Source organism: Postia placenta (genome assembly GCF_002117355.1).
Source record: "Postia placenta MAD-698-R-SB12 unplaced genomic scaffold POSPLAscaffold_19, whole genome shotgun sequence".
Taxonomy (NCBI): Eukaryota; Fungi; Basidiomycota; class Agaricomycetes; order Polyporales; family Adustoporiaceae; genus Rhodonia; species Rhodonia placenta.
Window position 1 is genome coordinate 671,127 of NW_020169850.1, and position 17,203 is coordinate 688,329.

The 17,203-nt window shown below is 57.1% G+C and overlaps 7 protein-coding genes across 7 annotated transcripts; 3 read left to right on the plus strand and 4 right to left on the minus strand.

Annotated features, from left to right (window-relative positions):
* Window positions 1–136: 136 nt before the first annotated feature.
* On the plus strand, window positions 137–1,922 carry POSPLADRAFT_1050287 (hypothetical protein; the record flags this gene model as incomplete). Its single annotated transcript, XM_024479952.1, has 9 exons — window positions 137–139; window positions 200–340; window positions 433–543; window positions 639–743; window positions 1,001–1,107; window positions 1,244–1,265; window positions 1,287–1,421; window positions 1,520–1,747; window positions 1,803–1,922. 9 exons carry the CDS (start codon window positions 137–139, stop codon window positions 1,920–1,922), a joined length of 972 nt encoding a protein of 323 aa, XP_024334063.1.
* A 403-nt stretch (window positions 1,923–2,325) lies between these two features.
* POSPLADRAFT_1050288 (hypothetical protein) lies at window positions 2,326–3,950 on the minus strand (the record flags this gene model as incomplete). The annotated part of the gene is made up of 2 exons (XM_024479953.1): window positions 2,326–2,465; window positions 3,068–3,950. 2 exons carry the CDS (start codon window positions 3,948–3,950, stop codon window positions 2,326–2,328), a joined length of 1,023 nt encoding a protein of 340 aa, XP_024334064.1.
* A 1,470-nt stretch (window positions 3,951–5,420) lies between these two features.
* Window positions 5,421–7,669, minus strand: POSPLADRAFT_1061967 (carbohydrate-binding module family 48 protein; the record flags this gene model as incomplete). The annotated part of the gene is made up of 4 exons (XM_024481460.1): window positions 5,421–5,453; window positions 5,632–6,577; window positions 6,626–7,388; window positions 7,450–7,669. 4 exons carry the CDS (start codon window positions 7,667–7,669, stop codon window positions 5,421–5,423), a joined length of 1,962 nt encoding a protein of 653 aa, XP_024334065.1.
* A 403-nt stretch (window positions 7,670–8,072) lies between these two features.
* POSPLADRAFT_1061968 (hypothetical protein) lies at window positions 8,073–8,658 on the plus strand (the record flags this gene model as incomplete). The annotated part of the gene is made up of 2 exons (XM_024481461.1): window positions 8,073–8,466; window positions 8,519–8,658. 2 exons carry the CDS (start codon window positions 8,073–8,075, stop codon window positions 8,656–8,658), a joined length of 534 nt encoding a protein of 177 aa, XP_024334066.1.
* Window positions 8,659–10,792: 2,134 nt separating this feature from the next.
* Window positions 10,793–11,338, minus strand: POSPLADRAFT_1061969 (hypothetical protein; the record flags this gene model as incomplete). The annotated part of the gene is made up of 2 exons (XM_024481462.1): window positions 10,793–11,180; window positions 11,238–11,338. The coding sequence occupies 2 exons, from the start codon at window positions 11,336–11,338 to the stop codon at window positions 10,793–10,795; spliced, it is 489 nt and encodes a 162-aa protein (XP_024334067.1).
* Window positions 11,339–11,365: 27 nt separating this feature from the next.
* POSPLADRAFT_1157311 (hypothetical protein) lies at window positions 11,366–12,891 on the plus strand (the record flags this gene model as incomplete). The annotated part of the gene is made up of 3 exons (XM_024487167.1): window positions 11,366–11,400; window positions 11,455–12,362; window positions 12,413–12,891. The coding sequence occupies 3 exons, from the start codon at window positions 11,366–11,368 to the stop codon at window positions 12,889–12,891; spliced, it is 1,422 nt and encodes a 473-aa protein (XP_024334068.1).
* A 2,076-nt stretch (window positions 12,892–14,967) lies between these two features.
* On the minus strand, window positions 14,968–16,560 carry POSPLADRAFT_1041770 (hypothetical protein). Its single transcript, XM_024477972.1, has 8 exons — window positions 16,544–16,560; window positions 16,263–16,443; window positions 15,945–16,166; window positions 15,645–15,886; window positions 15,507–15,596; window positions 15,314–15,453; window positions 15,104–15,250; window positions 14,968–15,038 (listed from the first exon to the last, which is right to left on the minus strand). Exons 1-7 carry the CDS (start codon window positions 16,544–16,546, stop codon window positions 15,124–15,126), a joined length of 1,005 nt encoding a protein of 334 aa, XP_024334069.1. The 5' UTR covers window positions 16,547–16,560; the 3' UTR covers window positions 14,968–15,038; window positions 15,104–15,123.
* Window positions 16,561–17,203: the final 643 nt, after the last annotated feature.

Here is a 17,203-nt window from a genome sequence, read left to right on the forward strand (position 1 = left end):
CCATCACAAACCTGGCCATCAAGAGAGGGAGGGGCATCCACTTATAAACCATAGAATCAGATGGTATGCGCGACTGCGGCTCACCCAAATTGAATCATGCTAGGAATGCAGCTCAAGACGCCGCGAAAGCGGCATCATGGTTCTGAAACAGGACCCCCTAGGTTTACTGTGTCATCTGCTGTATATTAATCGAAATTAGCCACAGCGAAGGTGCAATGATCAGATCTCCAACAACGTTGAGTTGTCTGATTCCCTCCCAGTCCTTCTATTGCACGCAAAGGCACGTCCATTCTCTTTCTGTCTCGACACCCTACACGGCACGAACAACATTATAGTCAAGGTATGCATCACCAGCAGCGAGGCTGTCCCGCCTCTCCCCTTCTACTGTGCAGATCTGTCGAGTCCACATCGCATATTGGATGCGCGATTCAGATGATTCAGCCCATGCGACTGTCTCTGGGAAGACGGTCTGCGACTCTGATTACCGGTAACATCGGCTGCGACAAGAACTTCAAGCTCGCAGGCGGCCTCGAGAAACAGAAAGTGAGGGATAATAATCGCAGCTCGATCTCGACCTCATTCGGTATTATGACGATCTTCATACGACTCACATTACAACGCGTTGAGATTATGCTCAGGACTTTGTGGCCAGCTGGCGCAGACGTGCAGAACAACCCAAAGTGGACATTTACCCCATAAACCTGAAGGAAAATATGGCGCCCATGAACAAAATTCACGCGGAGGTGTGTCTTCCTCTGAATGGGGCTGCGCGGTGGTCGAACACTGATCCCCTTGGATGTGCACTACGTCAAGGAGGACGCCTCTGTCCTGCCATTGGGTGCATGTTCCAACATTGAGGGCATCCGCAAACTTTCAAGAAACTCAGTACAGTGAGGTCCATGATGCTCCAGGTTAGCAGCTCAGCAAATCGTACAGAAGGCGTTATACGACATGTGTTTCAAATCTTGACATAATTGTTGCATGGTTCTATCCGCACGAGAGAGAACGAACCGCCCGTTGTGGGGATCTGTCCTATCTTCTACGTAGTGTACTTGTTTCGATGCCTGCAGAGCTGCCTCTCTATGACCCCCAAAGACGCCATCAGAGGTAGTGGCCGATGGCCAGAATTTACAGTATCATCGATCCCCATCATTTTTTGAGCTCCATGTACCTCCTTGACGGCAACAGGACAATGCAAGAGCTGTGGTCCGTAATACTTGCTAATTCAGCATTGATCTCATAGATCGTACAAGTATTTCTCTCGAGTGCGTTGCTTGTATAAATAGCCTAGCCATTATAGCTTTGGTGCCAGCATCGCCTCGCCCTTCAAGCCAGCCGACTCGCACCTCAGAGTTTATTCATGGATATCGACATTTCTCCGACTCCGACAAGGGACACCACCAGACGTGTCCAATATTGCTGTGAGCGCCTTCTGCTCAATAGATGACGTCAATGACATTTTATTCACCGTCTTCCGTAGCCAAATGTAAGAGAATAGGGAACACTGTATACATCTCAGCCCCCGTCAGCTGCGACAAGATGTGCCCACTCCAAGGGAGCAAGGGTGAGTTTGTCCATCGCAAATCCAACAGTACCTCATCGGGCAACTATTGCAGGAGCCAGGATCGCGAACATGATGGCAGCCGTTCAAGACGCCAGGAGCAACAAGGAGTACATCACAAAGCTGACGATGTACCTCACGCGCAAGGACAACCATCTCGACATGATGATGAGCATATCGGTGCAAGTAAGAAGCACCATTCTGCATGTTGTTTACACAAGTCGTCTAACGTAGCGGATAGTTTTTCAGGAAGCCAGAAGACGTGTCTCCTTGGACGTGCCTTGGCGTTTTGTCATCGAGTGCATCTGCGAGTTGCTGGGCCAACTCCAGCCATCCGCCGCTACGAGCCGAGAGCCTCTGAATGGCGCCTCGTATATGGCACGTTCACTCCGCGCCTGCCTCATGGGCTCCCCCAATCGGTTGCATGGTTGTTCACTGTACTCCTGCCTCGACTCTGTAGATAACTACACGTCTCATGTTCGAATAGACTCAATCCCCCGCCACATAAATGAAAGCTGTTCTACCTCAGCTCCCTTTCCCAAGCTCTGTTTGTTTCCTCTCTGCTCGAATCCTTCGCCCCAGCGCGATGTCTTGCATTAAAGAGGCGAAAATACTTCGAACAAGATCATCTGAAGGCCATTCTGAGATTATCCCAGATATCTCGGTTATGTAGCGCCACATAGTACACGGTGATAAGAGATCGATAATCTCAATAACGTCTGCATAACAAGCCGAGAGGGCTTTGAAAGCTGATGCGCGGCAGGTCAGCATCTCGATAAATCTGAGAGAAGCATGGCTAGCTGATTTTGGTCAATGATCATTGGCGCCTGTATAACGCGAGTGTCGCTCTGCGGCTCGCAGCTCACGTTCGCCGGCCCCCCGGACATTCGCCTATACCCTGGATCTTCCCAGAAGTCAGACGCGCTGAACACATTTGGAGGCATGAGCAACATCAAGATATAACGAAACGAGGATCATCCGCCGACACGCGCTGGCGAGCCGACAGCTATTTATTGAGGGACCTGCACAGCACCACCCTGAGACTCTTGCGTCCGACAACGCCCAGTCCGCGTTCGCGTAGCTCCGGCATCTCTCGCTGGATGAATCGATTCAGCTCTGCAGCGTGGCGCCGTTCGTTCAGACAGAACTCGAGCTTCTCCAGGTAGCGGAACGGGAGGCGCGAGAGCACCAGCGAGAGCTCCTCGATCCACGCAAAATCGCGAGGAACGAAATCGTTACGCGGCGATGCCAGGCCGATGTAGATGACGCGCACGCTGTCGGTCCGGATACCCCCGAGAAGTTGCGGGATCCAGGCAGGCGGAATGGGGGTCGCGGAGGCGCGGAGACAAGAGCAGGAGGCGCTGGGTGGCGTAATGAGAATGAGGCGGTACAGATTCGTGCATTGGTCCAGCGAGGCGGCCAATGCTGTTCGGCGTGGATCTTGTTCAGCAAATTTGTCTCGACGGCGCACACATGAACACCGCACCACATCATCACAACACGCACCTAGTCCATGCAGTCCGCAGGTAGGGATCGTCAGGCTCAGCGAGAGCAGTGCAGGTCCCATGGCGCGGAGCACCATGGGCAGTTGGTGCTGCAGGAGATCGCCGAGCCGACGTGAGGGCGAGTATCCGTCGGAGGCCGATATGACCAGATGGCGGATGTTGGCCGCTGTGAAATGGAACGCAACCCAGTAGGACAGCTCAGGGAGCGGCTGGACGCCAGAGCCCAGATGCAAACTCAGCGTGTGCAGCGATGCAGGCACGCAAGGCACGCGCCGACGCGGCTCGTCGACCGTGCAGTACGGAGGCAGCGCCAGCACCTCCAAGGACCGGAAGAGACGCAGAAGGCCCGCCAGGAGGGCCGGCTCTGGCGCGATCAGGAAGCCCGCGAAGCCGAGGATCCTGACCGGCGCCGCCAGCACAGTGAAGAGCGCCGTGTGGGCAGCGGTGAGCTGGAGGGCAGCCACCCTGAGGATCGACACGTGCCGGAGGCGGTCGAACACCGGCCTCAGGGCGCGCGCCTGCGCCTGCGCGGCGTCCTCGTTCACCGCCGTCGTGGAGTCCTTGGCCTTCGCATAGAAGTCGACCGTGACGTCGCGCACGTGGCGCGCGAGGCCCGGCGCCCTGGACAGGATCCCCAGGAAGGCGTGCGCCCTGCCGGCAGACAGCTTGATCGCGCGGAAAAGATGGTAGCGCGCCGCGGCGCGCCAGGAGCGGCAGACTAGGTTGCACGCGCACAACGCACGCGTGTCCTTGTGCAGGAAGTCGATGATGATGTCGCAGATCTCTGGCGGACACTTCGGTCCTGCGCGGTCTCGCTTGGACACGGCGAGCAGGGCCAGCGTTCCAGTGTCTGCGGGCCGGGGCCGGGCTGTTGCTGGTGTCATCGTCGTGCCTCTGGCATTGTACACGTCGTGGATGTGGATTTCCGGCCTCTTCCTGCGCCGGGTCGGGAGACGGAAGAGCGCCATGCTACGTGGATGGTCATGGCCATTAGGATTATGTCATGGCACAACGAATCACTTACGTCGGCTCGGCGTCGCATACAACTCTCTTGAGTGTGTCTGGCTCGGAGACCACCGCAACACGTCCTGCAGGACCTCAGCGCGAAGGGAGGTAGCGAGTGAAGAAGCACAAAAGGTCAACTCGATTTTACCTGTACTCCGGAAACGCACAGGGTCCCCAGCCCATCACCGTGCATGGGACTAAGATATTGATGCGCGCCTTCAAAGACGTAATTCGTACGCTTACCGACTGTCGTATGGGGATAATGCGAACACCATCGCCCTACAACCTAAGTCATAGGCGGGTCAGACTTTCTGAGCCAGTCGGTGGGATCAAGGCGTCTTAGTGGGCAGACCTGGCTTCACAGACCAATGTGTACATCGTGATTCGTCCGGCACGCCACACAGCGAAGGCATCGGCGGACTCACCTGTGACCTCGGCCCCAATCGCGCATGCACCGGGTCGAAGCTCTCGCCCGCGCACCGAGGCGGTCCTACTCAAATACCACGACGTCTATTGGGTGGGGGCGATCGCGCGCGAACAGATACATACATGATGTAAGAAGACGAACGATGCGAACGGGAACGGGAATGTAGAGCAAACACAAATAGGGGCAGCGACGGGTCCAGACTCGCGAACGAAAACGAACGTGCGTACGTACTACGTATGGGCAGAGGCGAATAGGGCGGCGCGGCCCTGTGTCATCGAGACGAAGAGAAAATAGGGGGCTGTTACTGCCAAAAGCAAGAGGCTCAACAAGCAAGCGAGGGTGATGCGGAGAACAAGAGGGATACATGGCTGTGAGCAGTGGTGTCAAAGGGTAAATGCAGAGAGGGTATGGCAAAGGGACAGTGGAAGTGGATGTCAAAAATGGGCGAGGAGACAAGAGACAGACAGACAGGACAGTGGGGATACATAACCTGGCGTACGTGAGGCGGGAACAGCGATCGGTCAGAATCAGATAGATAGGGTACAGATGTGTTTTTCTCGTCTTCTCCACACTCGAGCGCACATGGGTTGCGCGCCAGCGTGCCTCCGCGTCCTGTCGCGTCTATTGGTGTTTATGTACAGCACTCCGGCAAGCGCGGTCGTGTTCGGGGGCGCGCATGCGCGGCGTGCCCTTTGAGTCGGTGCCAGAGTTTTGGGGGTGCAACAGGATTTGCAGGCGGCTGGCGATAGCGCCGCCTGGGTGGCGAGGCGATAACGCACACGGAGATCTATAGGTCTGCAGCATATATAGTCGCGAATAGTACCGAGTCGACTTCTTCCGGCGAGGCATCGTAGCAGATGATGGGGGATCACAAGCACAGGCACAGGGGGTGGGATCGCGTGCGCTCGCCGCCGCGGCGAGACTATGTGGGCTTGTAGTAGATCGTCGTGATGTACTGCAGAAGGAACGCGAGATCAGCACAGCGGACAACGGGCTTTAGCCTCACAGCACTTGTACGGCCGGAATGAAAAGCGTCCGTGCGTGTGTGCAAGGGGCAGAAAAAAGGCCCCTGCACCGGCCGCACTCAAAAGCCAGCACCAGCAGCCTTCGACAAAAACCACAACGCAACGCACCTTCTTCCGGTACCTTGTCGTGTTCGCCACCGCCAGCACCCCGTTCCGAATCGCGCTCGTGCTCAGATGGTGCAGCACAACGTGCGACGGCACGGGCAGCACGCTGTTGTCGTCCGCGAGCCCCGCCACCTCCAGCTTGCCCACCCCGCCGTTCGTCTTCGCCGCGCCCTCCGGCAGGGGCGACGACGGCACCGCCCCAGCCGTGACGTCTGTCCCGGATGCGGTGACGATGGGCAGCCCGAGCTGCTGCGCCGGGTGCTCGCCCTCCGCAAAGTCCGCCGACGTGCTCGACGTCATACCGAGGGCCGACGGGCGCGGGCGGCCCTCCCTGTCGCGCTCGCGCCGGGACCGCTCCTTGCCCGACCGGCGCGACCGCTCGCGTTCTGTCGGCCCCGGGGAGCCCGGTGCGTTCGCAGGGCGCACGTTCAGGATGAGCTTGTCGAGGTGCCGCGGCAGGACGGGCGCGGGCGGGATGTTCGGTGCAGGGATCCCGCCGAACGCAGAGGCAGAGGAGCTCGACGGCATGTCGTGCGAGTCCGTGGAGGCGAGATACGCCTCCTCTTCGGCTGCGGCGGCGACGAGCTCGAGCGGGATATCGGACGTCCAGCGCGGCTCCTTGCCCCGGCCCGGCTCCTTGGCGTCTTCGACATCGTTGATACTGCCGGCGGTGCTGCTGGCGTCGCTGAAGAAGCTGTTGATGTGCGCGGGGTGAACATAATGAGGGCTCTGCAGGGGCGAGACGGAGGTCGCCGCTGGGGCAGTGGCCATCTGGGGCGATGCGGTCATCGGAGACGTGACGGCGACATAGTTGGCCAGCGATCCATCACGGTCATCGGCCGCGGTAGGCAGATCGTCTGCGATGCGCCACTGGTCATCAACGATGAATTTGAGGTGGTGGGTCCCGGGGAGCAGCGAGACATAAGTGGACCAGTAGCCGGTGGTCGAGCTGGGCGTCGATGGTTAGCTGGAGACATTGGAGGGGACGTGAACATACTCGAAATCCATGGGCTGCCTTCCCTGCCAGTTGTCGTCCCCCGCACGTGCGAGAACGACGGACCTGCCCCCGCCATGCCAGACGATCTTGACGGATACAGGCTCGGGGTTGGTCGCGTCTTCTTCGGCCTTGATGAGGGCGAGAGGGAGAGTGCTGTGGACGACCTCGGGGACGAACCGCGGTCTGGGGAGTTCCTCGCGGACAGGGGAGGTGTCCTGGACCCTTGACATAAAGGAGCGCGTGGAGGGGTTGGCGCTTGGCAAGTAGGAGGACCTGTACCTTCCGCGGGGGACATTGAAGGTGGATGGGTCGCGATTGTAGTTGTTCAGCGCGAGGTGGGCGGCGGAGGGGAGGTTGTTCTGGGGGCGGAAGGTCTGGGGCGTGGGCTGGGCCGATATAGGAATAGGGATGGGCGAGGAGGCGCGTGGCCGGCGGTGTGCGCCATGGGGCGAGACGGAGGCGGGAGACGAGGAGGAGGGGGTGAGTGCGAGGGACGCCAGGTCGGGCAGCTCGAGGGACTTTTTCTTTGTGCGAAGGGAGGGGTGGACGCGGTGGGAGGAGGTGGACGAGGGCGGACGAGCGGGGCTGCCACGGCGGACGGGGGACTGGGAGTGGTTGTGCTGGGACGCGGGGTTGGAGGAGGAGGTGGTGTTGCCCATGCTCGACGGCGGGCTGAAATAGCGTGTGGACGGAGCAGAAGACTGGCCGTGGGTCGTGATACAATCAATGCGCTGCTCATGCCAGATCGTCCCCGCCCCCTCCTCTGGGGCCCCTTGTTTGGCCCTGTTTGGCCATGCGCCCCCTCGTCATCCTCATTTACTCACCGCCATCCTGATCATAGGGGCCAATGACGACTAACAGCGCCCGAGCTACTTCCAACCAGGATAGCGCAATAAGGCTAGCTTGGGCAGCCTGCAGTGTGCACCGCCGGCATGCTAGTTCTTCGTGCGGGACGGTGCGACTCGGAGACGGACACCGTTGGAATTGTCGTGATGGTGGCGGAAGCCTGCGCGCGATCGACCAGGCACGGCCCTCCTCCGTCATCGCGCAGCTTCTGTCGTTCGCACAGGAACGCTGCACGACATTGTCTCTGCGCACTCAGCAGAACGTCGCACGCTCATCCGCGCCCCGGCACCGATCCGCGACACGTCCAATCGTTCTCACGAATTCGTTCCGTCCGCTCGCGCCCGTCGTTCCGTTCTTCCTCCATGCCACACCTCGCTACACCCCCAACTGTAACGGACACCTCTTTTCCAGAAACCCCACTCGTCTATCGCAACCATGAACCCAGACGACGACGCGTATTCAGCAGTCCCACTCGCACGCTATTTCCTTGCGCTAAACCCTGTTGCTCCTCAGCCAGCGTTACCCCATGCACGCGTACAGCAAATGTGCTGTGCTCGCATGTGCCATCCACCGCAGCACAGCGGGTGTGCGCGGCCTCACCATGCCGTCTTCCGCTTCCGTGCGCACTTCGCGGACGTTACCAGGACGTAAAGCCCACGAGAACCGCTCTCACGCGCCATTCCTGGCCCCCGACGATCCCGCCGCACTCCCTGGACCTCGGACTGCGTTCCAAACCTTAACGGCTATTTTCTGCCGCAGTCGCGTACGCGTCCCGCAGGCCCGGTGCGTGCGCGTACGGCGCACCCTGTGTGGAGCGCAGGGTATGCTCGGCCAGTGTGCGTCAGAGCGCGCTTCCCTGCTGCTTCGGCTTGCTGCTGCTTCCCACCATTCTCATATGCGAGCGTACGCGGATGCGGAAGCACGCCCGCCCGGTCTGCGCACCATACGCGTCGGCGCGCATCAGGGTCGACGATCCGCTCTGAGTAAGCGTCTTGGTAAGTGGTGGCGGCGGGCCCACGTGCCGGGGAGGACTTCATCCTCGCCCAGACGAGAGCAGTCGCTCAATTGGGAGTTCTGCATTGTGGAGCGAGGAGCCGATCCGACGCCTGGCGATCACTGATGGAAACACGGTGCGGTGGTCACCACTTGTGGGAGGGATAGTCGCAGCGTTGTCTGAAGACGGTTAAAGAGCCTTTGATGACTATATGCTGGCTAGAATAAGAAAAATAAGCTGTTTGGCCGCGTTGAACTGACTATATGCGTTTCACAAGACAACGTCGATGATTAAAATAAAATGGCCAATACTCGCGATAAATTCCAACACGAAGCGTGTTCGAACTGCAACGCACGTATACAATAACCAGCGTGGACCCTCCCAATACGTGCTCGAACAGACACGTCCAAACACAACGAGACACTCGACCCCGAAGCGTGCTCGACTAGCAACGCACACAGACTACTGACCACGTATCACGAAGCGTGCTCGACAGCGACGCGCGAATAACGAAGCTATGGACAAACAAGGTACTCACTATGTACGTGCGACACTCGGGTCACTCGTCCGTACCAGCGCAGAGAGCGAGAATGAGAGAGATGGTAATGGTTTGAGGGAGAGAGGGAAGATGGGATTACAGGACGTTGACCCGGGTTTATATATGTACAGAAGAGACAAGACGGATGATGTCACGACCAGCTTGAGAGGAGAGAGATGACGTATACGAGAGACAGAGCTTCAACCTGTCCGATCGACCAACACATGTCCGAATCCGGCAAGCCACTATCCGAAACGAGACGGAAGCCCTTTCCTGGGCACAAGCAAGCTAGGCCCGACGCTTTGAGTTCAATTCCGCACCCGCCAATGTCTCAGTCTCCCGAGGATGATGCCTCCGGCGCACCATATTTACACGCGCGTCCTGCCGCCCTCAGGAACATGATGATGCCAGCATCCTACAGCGATCACTTCATTTCTCCATCCACGCCGGCTTCGCAAGCCCTAGAGTCGAGAGGAAATGTTCATATGCACTTTTCACTTTTCGTTCAATAAATGTTAAGAAATGAAACAAGAGAAAGAGAAATGAAAGAAAGAAAAGGAACGTATTCGCTGATGTTTCTCCTCAGGATCCTCTCGCCGATGTCGCTTCGGCTTCAACGCGTTTTCCCCCACCACAACGGCTAACAGGCATGTGCAGGCCGTCGCTCGCGCGGTTGTCCCGTCTCAATGCTGTGCATCCGGGAACGATCCGCGCCCGCCAACGCGTCGGGCGCAGGTGCTTGTTCGCGTCCGTATTGGGTATTGGGGGCGGTCCATGGACCATCCAAAGGAAAGGGAAGGGAAGGGGAGTACGGAGCGACGGCGGAAAATGGTCGTCGCGATGTGCTGAAGCGAACAATGAGACGCATGCCTCGCAGGTACACAGCCACCCTATTTCTCCTCTCCTCTGCGGCTCGCGTCGAGAACCGCGCCTGTGCTCGCTTCGACGCGAGGGCTTCGCCGTTGAGGTAAGCACGAATAGACACAAAGTGCGATCACGGTACAGCTAAGTAGGTGAATGTCGTCGTTTGAGCGTAATTTTGAGCCAAAGGCGCTGTCGTTGGCATCATGTACTTTCGGACCTCCCGTCGCGAACGTTCCTAGTAGAGAGCCTCAGCGCTTGTTCTTGTGTATGACGATCGATCGGCGCACGTCACAACGCGCCTTATACATTCAGAATTGCCGCTTATTAGATCTCGCTGGAAAGAAAGCGGGAAACAAGCAACCAGGAAAGGCGACGATGATCACATCTCCGGTCCTCGAACCAGCGACAAATAAGCGACTGCTCGTCGCAAGCGCTTGCAGAGTCTGACTTATGGCTTGCATAGTAGCCCGCCAACTTGATTGGCTGGTCAGCTGAAAACACGATCAGACCACGGTTGGTCGTATTACGCTTAGTCAGCTGCGACTCTTTCAGCGACCTTTCAGCGATCCTCCAACATCTGGGCGCTTGAAAGCAGCTAAAAATCGCTTCTTTTTAAGCGACGTTTAAGCAGCCTAGTACTTACTTTCGCTGACCGACTATGGGATTGCCCACTCTCCTCGTATTGGTGAACGACTGCCTATGTGAGGCGACAGACCAGCAGAGTAAATGCTGCTGCTCTTTGGACGAATAGAGGCTCCAGCGTGTCCGAATCTCCTTCATACCAACACGTCCTATACTACAGCGTGTCCAACCCACATTGGTGGCTACTACTTCAGCGTCCTACCCCTCATGAGAGAGAGAGACAGGTGCTGGCGGAAGCGCGTGCTGATCGTAAGTACTGCTGGCTGGCGATCCGAGTTGTGCCTCAAGAGCCTTCGTCTTGCGATTTCCCGACTTCCATATTCGGAAATCCTCGTTGCGGCGGGGCGCATTCTGGCGCACTGCAGGTCTTCCTCGGCTCCATTTCCAGATCCTGTCCAGAAGGAACACCTTGCGCGTGCTGCGATCCCGGGCATAGTACCGCGATTGGACTGCGCGCCGTGCCTTCCTTCAAGTCTTCGACGCGAACAATCATCTCTGTGGCGGAATGGAAGACAACTGGCTGGCGCCCCGCCAGGAACAGGTCGCAGCCTGACGACCGTCGGTGGCGGACCACACCCCTCGTCCTCGCAACAGTCGCATCCCCTGACTGGCGCTCACGGCGGCGAAACGGCACGTTCCTTGCGGCCTTCTCAGCGCTATCGACCACGAAGCTTCCAAATCCAGATATGAGGACTTCGTCGCCCATTACTTAAACGTGCTGTATCTACCCGGTGCGCTCTCTCCCTTGCGCTTCTTCTCTCTCTCCCCGGCCCCCGCCCATCTCCATCTGCGCAGCCTCGAGGCGAGGGACGACCGGTTGCTGAGCCATTGTACAGTACGCAGCGTGCGGTGGGCGATGGACTCGAAGAGCTGTTCGGAGGTCATAGCAAGGTGTGCCTGGTCTTTGTGACACTGTGCGGCACGCGCGTTCACACGTCTTGACAGAATGAAGCTGCTCGTGCGCATCCGCAAATGCTGCAAACACCTGGTGCGATGCTTCACCCACAAGAAGCGTCGCAAGGCGGATGTAGATGAATGGTCACCCGCTGTGGCGCCAGAAGTCCTCCTCCCGAGGCTCCCGCCTGAGCTGTGCGACAGAATCATAGACTTTCTGTACAACAGCCCCCGTGCACTCTCGGCATGCTGTCTCACCTGTAGATCCTGGGTCCCCGCATCCCGCTTCCATCGGTTCCGATCCATCTTCCTGACCCCTTTTCGAGCAGAGCGCTTTCTGCACATCCTGGAGACCAATCCCGATACAGCGTACTACGTCGAGACCGTCGTGGTTCACTTCCAAGGGCGCGACCCCACGGCGACGCTGCTCGAGCTGCAGGAGGGGAGTGCCGAGACGCTGCGAAGGGTCTTTGAGCAGCTGCACGCCGTGACCTCGCTCATGATCACCCGCCTGTTCATCACGCCCAAAATGACCGACCTGTTTTCCGTCCTCGCAGCGTCCGTGAAGTCCCTGGACCTCGTCGACATCCTGATCGGGGACCCCATCAGCCTGGACACGATGATCAGCGCCTTCCCCTCGCTCGAGAAGATTGTGACCGCGGACAAGATGGTGCTGGACGTCACCACGTCCGGCAGGAGCACCGTTGTGCTCCCGTCGTCCATCCGCACCCTGCGCCTCAACTTCCCGTACGGCCCGCACGCGTTCCCGATGTCGTCGTGGCTGCACTCGAAGAACCTGACGCAGCACGTGCGCAAGCTAATCGTCGACGTGCCCACGCCGCTCATCCAGCGGCGGCTGGACACGATCACGAAGGTGTCGTTTGCGCTCCTCTTCGACACGTTCGGCCCTGCGCTGGAGACCCTGGAGTTGAACATGCCGCAATCGCTGCGTCTATCAGGTGCGCCGCACGCGTGCGCCACTGCCCATATATGTATCTGCTGACACAAGACCATGACCGCCCCGCGCGCGCCACAGACATCCCGTTCACGTTCAAGCACTGCACGAGCCTGCGGCATATCACGTTCCACGCGACGCCAGACTGGTTCTGCCCCGTGCACGCGGCGGCGAACCCGTTCCCGACGTGGGCGCCGCTGTTCTTGTCGCGCATCGAGGTCGATTGCGTGCGCACGATCGCGTTCGCGCTGCGCCTGCCGGACACGCCGGAGCCGCGCGACCTACACTGCATCGAGGAGTTGGCGCTGCCGCTTGCGCGCCCTCAGTTCCGCGCGCTCGAGCGCGTCACGTTCCGCGTGAGCGGCGAGCGGCTGGAGAAGGAGCTGCTGGCCTTTGTCAAAAAGGAGATCCCGGAGCTGCACGACCGCGGGATCGTCGGCGTCGAGGTTGAGCGCTCCATGCCCCCGCTTCTCGTCTCGCCGCTACTGTCGAGTCAAAGAGGAGGCCGCCTGTTCGCGGGCTTTGGACCGTGATATCCTGGATCGCTTCCGGTGGTATTTTTGGCTTTTTTTGTCTTCGCCCGCGCGGTTTGCTTGTTTTGGCGTCATTGTCGCTCGCATTGCGGTGACGTCATGATTGTAAAGTAGTAGTACTGCTCGTTAGCGTCATTGGACGCTCGCGATTCAAGCGATGTAAGTATGTGCTTCTATCCTCTGTCACACTCAGCCTTTGTCATGTATATCACTCCGAGTCTTTCCACTCACCATGTTGTATCGCCAGGGCTTTTGACGCTGTGGGAGGGACAGTCGCATCGATGTTCGAAGATGGCTAGCTAGAATAAAAATAAAAGTTGTTTGGCGGCGTTGTACTGACTATATGCGGGTTCGCGAAACAACAACAACGCACGTAGACGATCAAACAACTAGTCTCGAAGCGTGCTAGACAGCGACGCACGTTCAGCGATGTGTGCCCAAATGGCTACGCGCGCACGATACTATGAACGAAAGAAGTACTTGCTATGTACGTGTGACACTCGGGTCAGTCGTCCGTACCAGCGAGGAGAGAGCGAGGGAGATGGTAGTGGTTCGAGGGGGAGGGAAGATAGAATTACAAGACGTCGACCCGGGTTTATATATGTACAAAACAGACAGGAGGGATGATGTCATGACCAGCTTGAAAGGAGAGAAACAACGTATACGAGAGACAGAGCTTCAACTTGTCCAATCAATCGAAACCTGTCCGAATCCGGCAAGCCACTATCCGAAACGAGATGGAAGCCCTTTCCTGGGGACAAGCAAACTAGGCCCGACACTTCGAGTTTAATTCCGCACCCGCCAATCTCTCAGTCTCCCGAGGATGATACCTCCGACGCACCATATTTACGCGCGCGTCCTGCACCCTCAGGAGCGTGATGACGCCGGCATCCTCGATCGACTTACAGCGATCAGTTCATCTCCCCGTCCACGCCGTCTTCGCGAGCCCTAGAGTCGAGAGGAAATGTTCGTACGTACTTTTCGCGTTTCGTTCGATAGCAGTCAAGAAAAGAAACCAAAGAAAGAGAAATGAAAGAAAGAAAAGGAACGTATTCGCTGATGTTTCTCCTCAGGATCCTCTCGCCAACGCTGCTTCGGCTTCAATGCGTTTCCCCCACCACAACGCTCCGTTCCATTACAATGTATCGTACTCCGCTACTCAAGTGCACTACAGGTCGTCCGCGGCCACTACGTCATTGAAAGTGTCTTGATAAGCTCGAATTCAGCTCGTCTGAGTAAGTCACAATTCGATCAGGGGCTTCAGCGAAGAAGTGATTCTCTTGTAGCGCATCAGCCCCTTGTCCCGGGATGATGAGTACCTACATTACGACTCGTTAGGCTCCGGCAGCGGCGGGTCCACGAAGCCTGGCGCGGGGCTTCCCTGCACGGACGAGCTGTATGTTTTGCCAGCGTCATAGCAAAGCACCACCAAGAATGCTAGCTACACGTCCGCCATCGACACTTCCTAACCTATCATGGTCACTAACCACCGCGTGCTCGCAACATGTGTGCCCCCTGCGTAGAAGAGGACATGCCATGTGCTACCAATTCGGATGTTCTCCGCGAAGGACACCCTTGGGGACGCGCCGCCATTGGCGTCCCCGCACGTACGCACAGGTTTTCCGCAAGCGTTTGTGATAACTCACCGCGCAGACGGGCCTCGCTTGAGACAGGATGGCTTCGTGCTTATATTGTTGAGATCCAGACCAGCCATTTGAGCACTTGTCCAACGGAGGCTTTTTGGGCATGTTGTGCTTCAGAGTGTCATCGCGGAGGTCCGTGTGAGCGGACGGTTGCGCAAGAGATTTGCAGGTGTAGTCGAAGCAGGTCCCGTATTGAAACCTCTTGGGGCCTGAAAGACATTGAAGAAGGCCCCATCGGCAGAAGTGTAAGCATATTGATACCTTCGCTCGCGCGAAGCACTTTCCAAACCTTGAATAATGTGGATGATACTATTGGCCACGCTGGAGACTCGAGAGCGTGGCGGGCAGGACTGAGGCAATTCCTACAACCTTCTACGCCCAAGAAGCAGGGAGTTTATATGCCTTGCAGATCGGCACATCACGACAGGCACACACGAGGGGAACAGAATTGCACAGAGATGATCGTATGGCTGACAGTGACCACAACGACCAGCCATGGCGGACCTTTACAGACGTCATATCGATACACACATAAATGTAAGAGAACACAATGGTCGTACCCATGCTACCAGTCGCACAGGCAGCACATCTAATCCTCGATCTCAAGATCTCCATACGGCTTCACCCTGAAATAGCTCTCGTCAAAGTGATGCACGCGCACGAAACCATCCTCTCCTCCCGACGCGAAGCAGTCGCCTTTTGGAGAGACCGCGATGCTGTGGGCGTAAGTAACACGAGTCAGCAAACACGAGGCGAGGACAGGGGGTGCAAATACAGACGTGTTGATTGGCCCGAAGTGGCCTTTTACCCGCCCGACCTCTTCTTCAAAGACCTTGTGCCAGAAGCGCGTCTCGAACTTGCCCTGGCGAAGCGACGTCGTCGTCACACTCATGGCATCCTGTCCACCACCGAGCAGAACCTGTGGACAGGGGTGATCAGCGACTCAAGAAACATGAACTGCAGTTTGCGTACATAAGGCTTTCCTCGCGCGATCGCAGCGCTGTTCAGCGGGGTCTCAGTCGAATATGTCTTGAGAACCGTCAACGTCCTCGTTTCGTGAAGCTGGTTTCTCTTGTCAGTGCGGGCTGCAGCAACCTATAGTGTACGTACCCGCGCCGTCTTGTCCTTGGAGCTGGTGATGAAGTATGAGCGGTCCGGAGAAAGCTGCAAATCCGTGACCAGATCCATGTGGGCGCGCTCATTAGAGAGCACCTCCTCTCCAGTCTTTGCGTCAAATAGGGCGACCTTGCCAGACTCGTGGCCCATCAGAATAAGGTTCGGCGTATGTGCGAACGCGCACAGCGTCGCTTTTGAACCCACGGGGTGGAACATAGATGTCGGTTCCTTTGGCTCTAATGTCACAGTCTACGTTCAGGCCGTGGGGACGAACATGACAAAACAGACACGTACGGTTGGTCCCATCATCCTCCCGGTTGACGCTGAATATCCGCACTGCGCCCTGATGCCCCATGCGTTGTTCCGTAATGCAAACGATCTGGTCGTCCTCGTCACTAAATGCGACCCGCTTGACGGCGGTTGGGAACTCCCATCGGTACAGACATTTGCCCGTCTGCACAGACCAGAGGCGCATAGTGTTATCGGCGGAGCCGCTAACCAGGAAGCGTGATTGAGCTGCAGTAGCATGAACAGATGAGATCGCACAGTATGAGTGGCAAAATTGACGTTATCAGGCTGAGCAGGGTTCAAAGATGAGATGGGAAGGCGTACAGTCAACGTCGAGCGTCCACACTGTCCCATTATGCCCGTCGTATGTCCCTAGCCGCTCGCCGTTATGCGTAAACCAGACGTTGATGACATGATCTTTTGAGCAAGAGAAAAGTAGGTCGCCCTCGGGATTAAACTTGATTTGGGTGAGCGACCGCTCGTGTCCTGGGCAAGAGTAAGGTTTCGCACAGGAAGGATCGTAAAGATGAGAGCAAACCTTGCAGAAGAATAGGCCTCTATAATTCTGTGAGAGCGCATTCTGAAGAGATGATTACAGCACATACCATCCTGTCGACGAGGAACGGGGCAGCTGGATATAAGAGGAGGTGTATAGGGCAAGGTGTTTGGTAGCTTCCGCTTCAGGCTTTTCATCGGCAATTGCCGGACATTAGATCTCAGATCCTCAGCGTCGCCGTGGGATACTTATGTAGGCGTCCTAGTAGCCCCATCGGTTTGTAACCTTACCACATCTTGATACTTATCTACCAAGGACGGTCTCTCTACCGGTCGTCTTTTCCAGCGTTGTTTTTACAAGAACTATCTGCGAAATGGTAGACTACATATGTGATTTCTCTAATATGCAAAACACAAGAAGGGCATCTTGTGTCTCAATGTGAGTATGGTTATATCCCACGGGCATAGTCTCGTACTTCCTTGTTTCGGATAGCTCATCGATGACCCTCTTCCAGTTTGACTGTGTCATATAGGCTGCGTTTTTGCTGTAGAACAGCTCTCGTAACTGCCGCAAAACCGCGCGGAGATAGAGAGCCACGCCTGAGCTATTGGTGGGTGTTGACGTATCAACGGACAATGTACAGATAGTGTTATTGAAGTATATGTCAATGGGGATGGACGGAACGATGCTGATATTCAAGCCCATCCTTATGTGGCAGGGTCCGCGACATCGCTGCGCAAGCGGCAGGAGCACATCGAGGCGAGGAGAG

Bases quoted from the DNA above. Each gene is read 5' to 3' on its own strand.
- POSPLADRAFT_1041770 (XM_024477972.1), bottom strand. The intron at 16,167-16,262 runs GTACGCCTTCCC...ATGCTACTGCAG, and splicing joins GTGGACGCTCGACGTTGACT to CTCAATCACGCTTCCTGGTT. The intron at 15,454-15,506 runs GTACGCAAACTG...CCCTGTCCACAG, and splicing joins TCGCGCGAGGAAAGCCTTAT to GTTCTGCTCGGTGGTGGACA.